General features: G+C 43.5%; 1 protein-coding gene across 5 annotated transcripts in view; it reads right to left on the bottom strand.

The window, feature by feature from the left end:
* ralgapa2 (Ral GTPase activating protein catalytic subunit alpha 2) overlaps positions 1 to 14,881 on the bottom strand; it is a 116,651-nt gene that overhangs the window by 49,040 nt on the left and 52,730 nt on the right. For 4 of the 5 annotated variants that reach the window (XM_076299352.1, XM_076299354.1, XM_076299358.1 and 1 more), the window contains 14 exons: positions 14,447 to 14,566; positions 14,078 to 14,178; positions 13,790 to 13,877; positions 13,233 to 13,406; positions 12,460 to 12,597; positions 10,103 to 10,296; positions 9,639 to 9,737; positions 8,769 to 8,924; positions 3,404 to 3,532; positions 3,034 to 3,162; positions 2,553 to 2,611; positions 2,308 to 2,416; positions 669 to 779; positions 482 to 550 (listed from right to left, as the gene is read on the bottom strand). In XM_076299352.1, the coding sequence (XP_076155467.1) occupies positions 482 to 550; positions 669 to 779; positions 2,308 to 2,416; positions 2,553 to 2,611; positions 3,034 to 3,162; positions 3,404 to 3,532; positions 8,769 to 8,924; positions 9,639 to 9,737; positions 10,103 to 10,296; positions 12,460 to 12,597; positions 13,233 to 13,406; positions 13,790 to 13,877; positions 14,078 to 14,178; positions 14,447 to 14,566 (1,676 nt within the window). The remainder of the gene's footprint in view (positions 1 to 481; positions 551 to 668; positions 780 to 2,307; positions 2,417 to 2,552; positions 2,612 to 3,033; positions 3,163 to 3,403; positions 3,533 to 8,768; positions 8,925 to 9,638; positions 9,738 to 10,102; positions 10,297 to 12,459; positions 12,598 to 13,232; positions 13,407 to 13,789; positions 13,878 to 14,077; positions 14,179 to 14,446; positions 14,567 to 14,881) is intronic. The other variant, XM_076299357.1, reaches the window with a different exon arrangement.

Raw genomic sequence — 14,881 nt, 5'->3', positions numbered from 1 at the left:
CAGACACTTTCAATTAGCCCTACTCGCACCAGCCCAATGGCCAGCACTAGCCGAGGAGGAATCAATAATCTGTCAACAATGACCACCGTGGAGAGCAGAGGAGAGGAGAGGAAAGAGGGACGGAAAGGAGATGGAAGAGAGAGGTGAGAACGAGGTTAAGGACACATCAGCGGGTAGCGCCACAGTCAGAGGGACACAGGCAGGGGGATTACAGAGGGGGCCACAGGGAGGAGAGGATGCTTCAGGCTCTGGGTGGAGGCAAATGAAAGAACCAACGAGAAAACAAGGAAATAGTTTTCACACACAGGGCTTTTTTCCCCCCAGTTTTCTTTAGAGTACCAGAAAAGAGAAGCGCAACACTGCTTACTCCACGGTACAGCCGGTTTATTGATAAACTGACGTCTCCTTGGCCAGTCAGACCTTCATCAGAGTAACTTTGTTGCAGAAAGCACAGGAACAGGAAACAGCCAATTTTCTTTACCTTTTTGTCTGCCTCCACTGTTGAATGCTCTGCACTGGGTAGGAGGAAAGCTATGGTGGCCACAAAGATCTAAATAGTAAAAGAAAAACATGTTTTTTGCTGGAAACACAACACACAGCATATTTCCACATGAATCCAGAGGGAGTCCTTAAGAGAGAGAGAGAGAGAGTGTTGGTGTGCGACCGACCTCGATGATTCTCTTTGGGAGTGACTCCTCCAGTCTCTGGAGATGTTGCCAGTGGCTGATGAACAGCTGGAACACGTCGCAGGCCACCTGGGCCACCGCCTTATTCGCAAACTGAGGATTGAGAGACAGGAAGTAGGAAGAGAGGAGAGAGAGGAGAGACAGGAAGTAATAATAACACATTTATGTAGTATAGGCAGTCAAAGATGCTATCAGAGCCCGTCTACGGAGAGCCTGTTCACTCCCTATTAAACCCCATTGTACCGAATTTGGTTGCAGTTCCACCAGAATTCCACTGGGGGCGATCACGGGCAAGTGCAAAATTAATGGGCATCTATGGAGCTAGACGGCTAAATTTGTCTCTTTCACCTAATGCCTTCCCTTTCGAATGCAACATTCAAATTACTAGACAAAAAACTATATCTCGAGAAAAGTGGATTTTGAGGGGTACAGCTCCATAGACCTCCATTCATTCTGCACTCGCCTTCAGAAACCGGAAGTTTCCTGAGAGTGGAAGTTCTCCCCTTATTAGACATTCTCTGACGCTATACAGTTTTCACATAGATACATAAATATAAAAATAACACACAGAGCACATGGACAAGGTTTTATAAGTAGAGAGGACAGAGAAAAGGTGAACAAAGCAGGAAGCAGACACAGGAGTTGAACTTCAAAACAAGACATTTTTCACCCTGTTTTTTTTTTGTCTTCTGTGTTTCTCCAATCAGGGAAGAGATGAAAGAAAATACCGAAAGACAAAAAGAGGGGAGGAAAGGCGCTACTGATTGTTCTCTGCCTTTGGAGTAGTCATTCCTTCCAAAGCACACACACACACACACACACACACACACACACACACGCACACACACACACACACACACACACACACACACACACACAAACGCACACGCATACACACACACACAAACGCACACGCATACACACACACACACAAACGCACACGCACACACACACACACACACACACACACACACACACACACACACACACACACGCACGCGCATACACACACACACACAAACGCACACGCATACATACACACACACACACACTTTCCAAGGCACCCAGTCTGAGTCAAGTTGTTGAGGAAAGTGATTACGTGTCCATTTTGGGGAGGGTGGGGAGGGTGTGTGATTGGGGTGATGGGACCACGGGGCAGGGTGGAGGCATAGAGCTTGGAGCAGAGGCAGCCAAATTGGGCACCCATCATCTGGGGGTAAGTGGGCGGGAAATGACACCACTATGTCCCTGCATTACTCTGGACAGCCTGGCCTCTCAAAGCCCCACCATCACCACTGGAAACAGAGACGGGCCAAAAAAGATCTCTAGGACCCGACGTCAAAACAACTCACAGCCAACTATGCTCAAGATACATACTTATGTCATATCCATCCATAGAAAACAGGCAGAAATACACTTTACATAACCAGTACAGTAGAAACTGTATTAATTTTACCATTAATAATGTAATAAAATTGTTACATGAGCAACACCTTTCAATCTTAGCAAGTTTTTTTTTTTTACATTTCTATTTTATTAACGAACAAAAATATACAAACAATTCCCATTCCACTAATGTTACTAATGTAGAGCTGTGTAGGTACTGTAGCTTCAGCCTCACCTTCAGTGTGACTCCGAGGACGTTGATGGCATCTTTGACCTGATGGGGGATGTTCTGTTGTACGAGCTCTTCACACACCCAAATCCCCAGGCTACAGATTGCAATACACCTGCAGAGAACACACACACTGTGAGTGAGGTCTCTGATTCACAATAATAATACCTTGTCTGATCCTCATACAATGTCTCATACAAGAGTTTCCAGATAGCAGGGAAAGTTTGGTTTGTTTTCAGTCAGTGGCATACCTGGCTCCTTCGCTCAGCTCACTGCGTGCAGTTGTCAGCAACACATTCACCAGAAACTCCTTTGGAGAAAGAACAGACAGAATATATTCAACCATCAAAGCAATCAAGACAACCACAACAGGACAGATCCCACCACGCGGGGTATCACTAACATAAACAGCTCAACAATATTGAAATCATATACATACGTTCATGAACATACATCCTTACAATAACCAACATGTTGTAAAACACAGTTTTCTTGAACACATTGGTTTCTGAGTGTATACAACATGTCTCTCACATAATTGTTGGTAATAACTAAGGACACTGGTCTAGTGAATCAAACAGGGTTTATTTGGGACTAATTTAAGATCATTTTTTTATCCAGGCTGTGATGGGTGTAAACATTAGTCATTTTCAACCACCAATGACTAAGATTGCATTCTAGCGTACGCATACACAACTGACAAGGATCCTCAACACATTTTCATTCTAGTACCTTAATGTCCTCCTTGCCGACCTCTAGATCATCTGACCCCGGTGTAGACATGAGCGAGGGTATCTGTCGGTAGAGGTTGGGGAAGCACACCAGCGAGCCCAGGACTGTCTGCGCTTCAATCCGAGGAGCCTGACAGAGAGACATGGGTCAAGGGCCAAAGGTCAGCAGGATCAGGATCATCATTTTTTTTTTTTTGGGGGGGGGGGTTGCCTTTATCATGACAGGACAGTGAAGAGATTGACAGGAAGAGAGTGGGAGAGAGAGATGAGGTGGGGTCAGGAAATGACCGCACGTTGGCCATGTCACCGTGGGCACCTGGATCTGAATGGCATGGACACAGTCTCCAGCTGCGCCACAGTTCACAGCTCACCTCAAACGAGTCGGTGCTGAGGACGCGGGCGGCGGCCGTGATGAAGTCGCCCACCAGCATGGTGAAGCCCGGCAGACCCAGGAAGAAGAAGCGTGGAGAGCACCACCTGATCACAGTGTTCAGCACATCCTGACGGGACACGGAGGAGGACACAGAAACCGAGAAACACACACAGAGAAAGGGGGAAGAAGACAAAAGAAGATCATTAACCCGGTCATTTCAACACACAGCATCAGAAAAAGTCCTGTGAAGCTTTCATGTCACAAAATATCCGATCCTCTGGAAAAACAGCGTCACTTGTTTAACATATATCACAACGCCCTCCACGATGAATACTACTATTGGTTTCATTATGATGAATCATTTGCGGTGCACTTGTGGACAAAGTTTAATAGATACAGCTGCCGCAGCAGGTAAATATTTAAACATACGAAGGTGGAGATGGGGAGAGCATATGGGTTTGTCACAGCATATTGGCAGGACCATAACAAAACAATTATTCTGTTGACCTTTACAGAAGCTCATGCTCACACACACACACACATAATTAAAACCAGTGCTCAGGTATTGTCTGATGAGTCTCAACCCATTGGCAGATGGAGTCTCTCAATCTAATGACATACAGCAACATCTACTCATTTACTCAGATGCATCCATACAGAGCGGCATACAAGTAAACAACAAACAAATGGCAGATTTGTTTACAGCAAGCTGGTTTGTTAATAGAAAAGTACCATAAAAGCACCAAGAGTAAAGCCACAACACCCAGTTTCAATTCCACCTCCCCACCTGACATTTTCCTGATCCCTCCATAGTCACCAGGCGAGATTTTATAGAAGAAACATATAGACACCATGTCATTTTGCACTTCTAAAAGAACACACACATCGGCTCAACAAAACATGTCTGCATATGTGTGTGTATGGTCTTTGGATGAAAGTGTCTACTAAATGAATACATGCAAATGTAAATGTCTTGTGCACACCACAAGATGTTTTTGACAACCTGGTCACAGATTGTTGTGACTCAGAATTCAGAATATAAGCATAGAATTATTTTCTGTGAGCATCTCCTGTTATTTAAACGGGGGGGACATGGAGAAATCTGTATGCTCAAACATGAGACGTGTGTGTGGTGGCCGCGTGTTTACCCAACACACACCTCGGCAAACACCTGCTACGCCACTGTTCTAGTCCCTACCTGCTACATTCATCTCCTTAATTGAATCCTTTGTAAACACAGGAAGGAGAAGGAAGGGGGAGGGTGGTTAGCTTAGCAGTGATGAATAAAAACCAACTGCAGCAATAAAACAAGTCTTCAACACACACACACACACACACACACACACACACACACACACACACACACACACACACACACACACACACAGACACACAGACACACAGACACACAGCTCTCCAACAGGGAACGGGAAATTGGTGGGAGTGTCTGTTTTAGGAAGGAGGGACATTTTACCCTCATTTCTACAATAATTGACCTCAGAGATACAGAACAGTTGCTTGCAATTAGCCATGGCAATGGAAAAAAGGCTGAACGATTACCTGAAACGCTCGCCCTAACCAAAGCTGTAATTCCCTGGAACGTTTGTCATTATCGTCTGTAAATGCAGGCACATCCAATCTGAATTTGTGCCTGCGATAAAGGTGGTGTGTGTGTGTGTGGGGTGGGGTGGGGGGTGGGTGGGGGCAGGAGATGGTTTCTGCCCAGTGGGGCCTCTCCCAAACCCCTGGCTGTGGGTTCTGCCTGCCGTGCCACAAAGGGACACATTAACACAAAGTCCGCAAAAGGGACTGGGCCCCTTCCCTGGACTCTGGCGAGCACTGAGAATGAAATGGTGTTTCATTTTGTTTCGCTCCTTCATGGAAATCATCATCGCTCTGTGTATGTGTCCATTGTGTACTGCATTTTGCGAAGAAATATTGCCACGCCACTGACTAAGCAAACAGTGAAAGGCACAATCACAGTTTTGTTTGTTTGTTTGTTTTTTTTTTTTACTGGTGAAATGCAGGGAGAGCAATCGTCGATCTCGACCTGTGCACACAAACAGAGCGATTTGCTGCAAATCAGGCCTGCCGACAGCACAATGAAAAAGGTCCTTTATCCTTTATAGAGCAAAGCAAATCACAAGCACAATTAACATCAAAGTAGACAAAACGCTTCTCCTATATTGGAGGTGCTACAGCAGGTGCACTTGTGTGCTGACATGATTTGTGTGAGTCACATGTGATTCACAAACCAGCAGACATGTATGGTGTGCTCCAAGATGCAGTTTTTCAGCATATAAAGGGAGTGGCAGTTACAAATTATATTCGGTATCATGGTGGGATATACGGACTGCTTGAATGACCCTCTTTAACTTTGGAGTCATTCTGCTGGAGGAAAAAATACTTTTTTGGGTATGTTTGGTGGTGTCTGTTTCAGGAAAAGGACATTCTAAAATAACAGGTAATAGAGTCTAGACAGGCTGTTTCACAAGTACGGAAGAAAAACATATGACTAATACCATACATACATCACATTTTCATGCAGCCAAAAAAAGGTTTTGAATCAGTTTATTGGGAATAAACCGAATATGCGTGTCTTGTAAACACCTTATTCTGATTGAAATAAACCGAAAAAGGCCATATTCAGTTTATTAATAAACCATTTGCACACCCTAGCATATGCTTGTTTTAAACGGAATATTGGGTCATGAAAACACCTTAAACAGAATATTGACATAAACGGAATTTGGGCAATAAACTGATTCAAAATCGATAATTCCCAGCATGAAAACGTGATGACAGTTCAGTATACATTTAAGTGCCAGTTGTCCTATAGAGCATGTCCTGTAATCAAATATGACATATATGGCAATAGTTAAGATGTACATAAGTTGTACATCAGAAAGAATAAATACACCAAACTATTACTTTTGATAAACTACTGCTTTTGATAAAAATAGAGGAGACCTATATAAATAAAAGGTCAAATTACAGTTAGTCATCCAGTAATGCTTCAATGGGAAAATGGACGCTCTGTATTTTATTCTCCACTTTCGTCTCTCTTTCTCAAAACCCTCAAAATCTGAACATGCTCTCTCTTCCAGTCAGCTACATATTGTATTTAATCACAACAAAAGACCACAGATCCCCATTCTGGCCCCTTTAACACACACACACACACACACACACAAAGACACACACACAATCCTTGCCAGCATAGGCCCCTCACAAAACGCCACCGAGACTTCAATCCTTAATTAATCACACACACACACAAACGCGACGGGAGTTCCAACATTATTTAATGACATGGAAAACATTCTAATGAGCTTGTCCTCGTGCCAGAGTGGAATATAGCTATCCTCCAGGCGAAGATATGTGGGCATTCAGAGTCAAAACAAAGGAATGTATTCACTTTTTATCAGTTCATCTCCATCATTCATTCAATCACCCCCCCCCCCCCCCTTTCCTCCAGCAGGGTTGGGATCTCCTCCCTGGAGCTGCAGTGGGAGAACTAACTAGAGATATGGACCCAGACTGATTATTTTGTCATTCGAGTTAGAATTTGGAGCCAATGAATAGATGGGACCAAAATGTCAGTTCCAGCCTCTTCCAGTAGGGGGTGCAAAAATGTGATTGGCCTTGTGTGTGATTGCACAGAAATAATAAAAAATCTAGAATTTCACTACCCTATGTGTTGGAGATCTGCAGCAAGCCAATATACCGGATAATGGATATTTGTCCCTTTGATCTGTTGTTTATAAAAATCTTTAATGAGAACTCATTAACCTATTTGTAGTATGAATATACTTAAAGGTGCTCTAAGCTATGCCACACGTTTTTTAGGCTTTTAGGCTCACCATCCGCTAGCTGCCTGTGTCCTGTGTCCTGAATACACTGTAAAAAAATGTGATCTCTGTGGACAGCCCAGGCACCAATAACGGCAACAAAAACAACCTGGGCAAACCTAGCCCATAAAAACATAACAAACTGTTCCAGCAAATCACAGACGAGATGCTCGTTTAGGAAAGTTTCAATTGCACGGGAGGGAGGAGGAGGAAGTAGCGAGCTAGCTCTCTGTTTTATTTGAATGTCAACAGAAGTGATGTTACCAAGCATCGCTTAGAGCACCTTTAATATGATAAAATTAACATAATATTATACATTAACATAAATTTTCTTAGTGTAATAACTTTGTTTGTTAAATAATAGTCACTTTTCTTGTCATGTACCTCACTTCCCTCCCATGCCAATCATCAGACAACAGAGAAAACTATGAACAGAAAAATCTATTAATGTCAAATTATCCTTTCTGTTCAACAGCTGAATGGGAGGTAAACAATGCACTGTGCTGATTTAGAGACCTATTCTCTCTCTGCTGATCGTGCACATCAAACAATGAACAATCTCAAAACTAAACTGTGTGAGTAATGTGCCATCTAGTGGTGAAAAGTTATGAAGTAAAATCAGAGACCATCACTAGACTAGAAGCTCTAAGGAAATGACAGCGCAAGGATAGGTCAGAAAATTGTCATGTGCATTAATTTCAGTTAAAAAAAAAGATAAATGTGAAGTCAAATACAGTCCATGTGTACAGTAGGAAAGCAGATTTCCTAGATGAGGCATCCATGAGGGTGGATGATGGCAATGAAACCTTTCAGTACCGTAGGAGAAATGTGTAATTGATATGTCGGCTTTGTAAAAGGTGCCCTATGTGAGTCAAAGGCCAACCTTAATCAATATTCTAGTTACAGCTGCTTACTCCGTGCCTTGATATCTGAGACTGTCCACTAAAGCAGTGTTTCTTAACTGGTAGGTCAGGACCCAAATGTGGGTCGTGGAACCATTCTGGGTGAGTCTCGGAGCTTGCAAAGAATGGCCCGTTTAAAATGCTACCCTATCAATTCTAATGTCAGACCTTTATTTTGATAGACTTTAGACTTTATTTGATATAATTTTAACAGTAAATATGGCAAAACGACTCGATTATTTGAAGTATGGATTCACTTATGTTGAGGACAGTAAATTGCTGGCATATGAGACCATGAAACCATTAAAACTAAAACGCCACATGGAAAAAAAGCACCCAACTGTCAAAGACAAACCTGTTGAGTACTTTGAAACGTGACACAAGAGTTGAGGACTTTGAAAAATGTGCCTAACATCAGCATGTTCCAAACAAGTACAGACACTACAGACCATCTTACCACATAGCTCACCGTATCAGTTGGCTTGAACTCTGAAATATGGGTCGCAACTTAATGACCATGGGAAATTGAGGGTCCCAAGGCCAGAGCAGTTAAGAACCACTGCTCTGAAGTAACTTAAACAAATGTGAAGGTAGACGTGCGGAGACTCACCTGGTCATTGCTGTTGAAGCCCTTGTGCATGACATCGTAGAGGTGCACCAGGAACTCTCTGTTGGGCAGCACGTCCTGGTGTTTGGTCATCAACTCACAGATGAGTCTGTAGGCCTGCAGTTTCCCCTCCTTGAACTCGGATGGCAACATGGTGGCCTAAACAGGACAGAGGTGAAAGTGAGGTAGCAAAAGTAGCACTTTCCATAAGGTAACTTTATGGCAGTAAAATTAACCTATGCAAAGTGTGGCCTTTTCTCCCTTCTTGTGCTTACTGTAGTTGCAAGTTTGGTGCAGCACTCTAAGAAACTAAAAATAGAAGCCTGCTCCTATCCCCATGTTTCCAAAGAAATGACAAAAGAAGTAGTCTAGATATAATTGTGAGTGACTGAATATAAATCTGACTATAACTACAAAGTTGGAAAGCAAGCCAGAAACACATCAGAGCTACAAAGCTAGTACACCAGTGAAGACCAGACTGGCCAAACAGCTTACCAGAAAGAAGTCAATTAAGGCTAATATTCTGAAGTCTAATTTGAATACATACTTTAATGATCATCATGTCAAGCATTAATTCAAATCCAATATAAATATCAGATAATTATTTATGTATTATTACACTCAAAGAATCCTCCATAGAAATGCATGGGGTTACCTGTAGTTCATTTGGCCAATATGGCAGCTGTCTACACATATCCTGCCCCTTCCTGTAATGTAAATAACCCTTACATATGCCTCCATGATCACGTGAATAGGAAAATAACTGCCCGATAACTGCCCAAAGTACGTTACCAAGATGGCCGCTGAGTGGGAGGATTTGTCTATAAGGGCTTTGATAACTCAGCAGAGAGCCCAAGCAAGGCCCGCTCTTACCTTAAACAGCCAGGAGGCGAGCATGCGGAGAGGGGGGATGAAGACAGGCTGAGGGAGAGAAGACTGATTGTCCACGCTGATGCCCAGGTTGTCTCTAATCTGTAGGACGTGAAGAAAAGGACAAAATGGACCTGCATGATGAACAGGTGCTCTGCTCCTCAACATAGACATGCCTGTCACTTTAATGAAAACCCTGGACTTACTTAATGTGGTGGTTCCAACTTTTGTCATTTGCAATCAGTAGTAGTCTATAAAGCCTACACTGGGTCTTTTTAATATATATACATATATTTTTTATAATCTATACTTATTTATCTTATTTTATTATTTAATTTAATTTCATTATCACTTGTACACTATTATAACTGTGTATGTGACAAATACATCCAAATGAATATGATTCAGATTCGAATATGATTCAGATTCAGACGCACAGATTCCATCATAAGAAACAGCAGACGTACCTTTGCCAACTTGTGCCAAAGATCGTAGAGGTAGCTGAACACCTTAGCGTGGATGCGGGGACACTGGATGGCATTGACATCCCCGAGGATTCCCAGGATCCTCCTCCAGAGGACGAAGGCAGAGTCAGCATGCCAGCCCGTCAGACTGCCACCCGCGATGATGCTGACGTCGTCTGCCAAGAACTCACTGCTGTCTGCAAACGCACACGACGACACAGCAGTGTAAGAGAGCGAGGGATCGTGACAAAAACAACATGAAAAGAGAGAGAGAGTGATGAAAAGACAGCCAAAGAAAGAAAGAAAGAGAGATAAAACAAGATTTGAAGAGATGGAGATGGTTGGAGAAGGACACAAGAAGAGAGAGAAAGAGACAAAGAGAGAGATAAAAAGAGAGAGAGGGTGAGAGAAAGACAGAGAGAGAGAGAGAGAGAGAGAGAGAGAGAGAGAGAGCACGAAAGAAAGAGAGAGAGAGAGAGAAAGAGAGCACGAGAGAGAAAGAAAGAAAGAAAGAAAGAGAGTGAGAGCTAAGCCTAGAGGGAGACTGGGCAGCTCGTGCTGCCTGACGGAGAAGGCCACAGTGCTGCATGCTTCAGTCCCATGAGTAGCAGACAAGACGAGGCTCTCCACCCTACTGGCAGCAGCAGCAGGACACAGAACAACAGTCAGGATGAGGGTGGCAGTCAGTGCTGTGAGGTCGGACACACAAACACATGCAAGAACACTTGTCCTGTGGGGTTAACAGTGAGCACAGCACACCGGTGGGATGCAGGTGGAAAAGCACCCAGAGGAGAAGCCAAGCACGTGGGGGCTGCAGCAGCATGGAAGGGAAACTCGGGAGAGTGTCTGGTTAAGCTGAGGGAAGGACAGGCAGAAGGAGAAGGGGAGAGGGGGCCATATGAACAATCGGGACAAATGTCTGCAAAACTAGAGTGGCCGACATAGAGGAAATGACATCAGAAGAGAAAATGGATTCTTTACAAAACTAGAGTGACCGACAAAAAGGAAATGACATCAGAAGAGAAAATGGACTGGACTGATTTTGCAGAAATTTAGATAACTCAGAACATTAGATTATTTCCTGTGATGGATGTGTACAATTCACACAATTCATTTGCTTAATGTCTAGGGCTGGGAATCACAGAGTTAATACAATGAGTATCAATACTGTCAAAATACCCCGCAATAACAATATCACTATGCAGCAATTCTGCAGTAATTAATACACTGGCAAAAGACTAATCTACGACATCACACTATCTGTATAAATACAGATGAAGAAAAAGGCAAAAAGCTGGAATTATGTATCTCTTCACTGCATTTCACAACTGAATTGAAACAGTGGAAAAAGTGCAAAGAGTTTTAGCTTAGTGCCTCTTAAAGATATAAGCATAATTTGACAGTGTGTATAGGATTACCCTCATTCATTCAATAAGCACCACCCTGAGGATATATGAAGTAGTGACTCTGGTAAGTCAAATTGTCAGATGAGTAAGTTTAGAATCTAAATTGTATAATTCAATGTTTTAGTAATAATATCGATATTAGGCGGGGTCAATAACACATCGCAAACAGGAAGTTATATGATATATTGCCATATCAATATTTTGTCACATCCCTATTATTAATAAAAATAAATAAAACCCCAAAATCCCTAAAAAAATTAAGGGCTAAATTTATTAGTGCCTTGTCTCACTGTAAACTTTATTAATAACATATTACAACATCTTGATTTACACTTTACAGCTATATTGAAATTGTTGTTTTGAAAATGATGAGACTAGAAAGATAGGGTGCCATGCAATCAAACCACTAGCCTATAAATACCGCATGCTGATTAATAAAGAAGAGCTTCGTGAGTCACAGAAATGGACAGGCAGACAATTGACTCTGGCCAAGACTAATCTGAACCCTGGTGTTCAAAACTGACCTTGTAAGAGATCTAAACACTAAAACACTAAAACCTATAACTGAATGTTTTATATTCTGTGCATTGAACCATAACATAACTGAATCGATTCAACTAACAAATAAAGTGATTTTAAAAGGAAAATGTGATTAGTTAGGAAATTGAAAGTCATGACAATTAATTATGCAGTATGATGAATAAACGCAATGAAAGGACTGGTTAGATCTGCAGCCGTATACAGGAAGTGCAGGGAATAGGTGTTTAACCCAGCAAAGGAAAGAAGAAAGAGAGAGAGAGAGAGAGAGAGAGAGAGAGAGAGAGAGAGAAAGAGAAAGACAAAGAGAGAGCAGGGGAGGAGAGGAAAGAGGGAGGCAGGAGGGTGGAGGAGTAGAGCGAGAGTGAGGGTGTGAGCGGGGCAGAACCATGGCCTATGAGCAGAGACAGGAAGTACCCAGGTCCTCTGGCATGTGCAGGACGGTTTGCATGGCGTCTTCCAGCAGCTGGGTGCCATCGCGGTAACCGGTGGGCACCAGCAAAGCCGGTGAGGCGGGGGGACGTGGGGAATGGGGGGGAGGGGGGCACTCGGAACCTAAACACAGACGGGCGAGGGGTGGGGAGGGGTGATATGAGGAGACAGTGGAACGACACAGACACAGTCAAGGGTACACTGTAGGCTCACAATCACAACATTTAGAGAATGAATCAATCTGACCTGGAATCCATTCCTTTGTCTTTAGGAAGTACTTGGTAGAGGACTAGCAGACACAGCGCTGATCCATGTGCTTGGGATGGCACATGTATTTGAAAATCTATCTGAGCATGCACATGCTTTAAACTATTTCAAATATGTTTGGCAGGAGAACTGCTTGCTGCACTCTTCAATTACTTCAAAAGACAAACGGGTGCCCCAGGTCTGATGTGAATTAACGATCACAATACATATTTTATGCCACAACAGACAGTGCTTGTGATTACAAGTGATGGATCACATTTGATTCATGTTGAAACACTCACAAAACACGCACAGGCACAACTTTGAGGAAGAAAACAAGACAGATATGCAAGTCAATTATCAGAGGTTGGGACTGTTCTTGCATGTTGGTTTGACATGAACTAGACCAATTAACGCACAGGACTGGTCAACATTTGAACAATGATAGCAGGAGCAGAGGTGTGCATGCCTCTAGTGCATCTCCCCTCCAGCTCGCCAAGGCTCTGCTTTACCTGCTAGCGCCTCCGTGTGGCTGAGAAGGAGGCTGCGCTGGTGGTCTGTGTCTGAGTTCAGGTCGTTGGGCGGAGGCGAGTCCGGCGGCTCCTCCTCGAAGGCCTGCCAGGCCAGCAGGCTGGCGTCGGCATCGTTGAGATAGCCGTTGGACGTCTCGCTGCTCATGCTCTCGCCTGAGCATCACAGAGGAAATCACGATGGTCAGAAAATGCCATGGTAATGGTAAGCAACCAAACAAACAAACAAAACATTCCACAAATTAAGTGGTATTCCAAGAAATGTATTCAAATAATGCAAATTATGCTATTACTGATACATATGCAATGCATTAATAATAAATGTGATAAACAGCGTTCTCAATGCAAATCCCCGCACCATTGAGGGTTTGATGAGCACTTCATATAAGCTGCTGATGCACAAGGCAACTTTTTGAGCAATGTTGTTGGACAATGTTCCTGCACGTTACCATGATACCTTGATATTGGGCAATATATGTTTTTTTCCTGCTAACTGGCTAGTATGTAACTGGCTAGTATGAGCATTGAGCAAGTCATACTTTTTTCCCGGAGTTTAGTCCTCATATAGGGAGGCTGCGTCTCTGAGTCCCCTTGATCAGATGGACTGCTGCTCCGACGAATCAGAATCTATGAAATAAAGGACACAGAATGAGAGCCCACCTTCCTTCACCACTTCCAGACTGGGACTAGACAATGTAGTAAAAGCACTATGACCCCACACATAAAAGACAGGAAATAAAGAGGGCCCGTTAATGATCACTAGGGAATAAAAGAGGAGAGAAAGGGCTTGAAATGGTGGGATGGAGGCATGCCAAAGGGCCACTCACGGCGGGAGGGCCGCTGTCCCTCCTGCCCATGGAGCCGCTCTCCGACACGGAGGTCCTGCCGTCAGCGCTACCCATGTTGGGGGAGTCCTCTCTCCGCTGACCTGTAAAAACATACACGTTACACTTCACACTTACACACACATACACACAAACAAACACAGACACATACACTAACGCACACACACACACTCACAGAATACTCTGCTTAAAAGTACTTTATACACAGTCTGACCATATCCAGAAGATTCTTTTTTATTAAGTCGGCCATATTTGCTTAGCATACTTATTAAACAAACATTTCTATCCAGAGCAAGTTCAAGTACAGGTCAAGTCGGGTAAAGCCTATGCAGTGGGTAGTGGACTTGGTACCTGGGAAGGAGTCGGTGAGCTGCTGCGTGATGTCCGACGTACTGCTGCTACGCAGGAGAGGGCTCTCCGGCTCCCCCTCGCCCTCCCCCCCGCTCTCCGCCACCTGGCACTCCTCAAGGTCTAACACACACACGCACACACACACACACACACACACACACACACACACACACACACACACACACACACACACACACACACACACACACACACACACACACACACACACACACAGTCATGACCACATGGCCACACTGACCATCTACAGTAATCTACTGTAAATCTAATGGTCAGATTCTAATGGACTCTAAGAAGATACACTATAACAGATAAACATCCATTGGAGACACATATGTACTCAAAAAGATAGAGCAAGTTCAGCATACACACAGTATTGGCATGGGTATTATGCATTATCAATATTTCCAATTCTAC

The sequence above is a fragment of the Alosa pseudoharengus genome, unplaced genomic scaffold, assembly GCF_046254945.1.
Source record: "Alosa pseudoharengus isolate Yale_2024_CS ecotype anadromous, Long Island Sound unplaced genomic scaffold, YU_APseudo_1.1 YU_APseudo_1.1_scf_22, whole genome shotgun sequence".
NCBI lineage: Eukaryota > Metazoa > Chordata > Actinopteri > Clupeiformes > Clupeidae > Alosa > Alosa pseudoharengus.
This window is presented reverse-complemented; position numbering and strand designations above follow the sequence as displayed.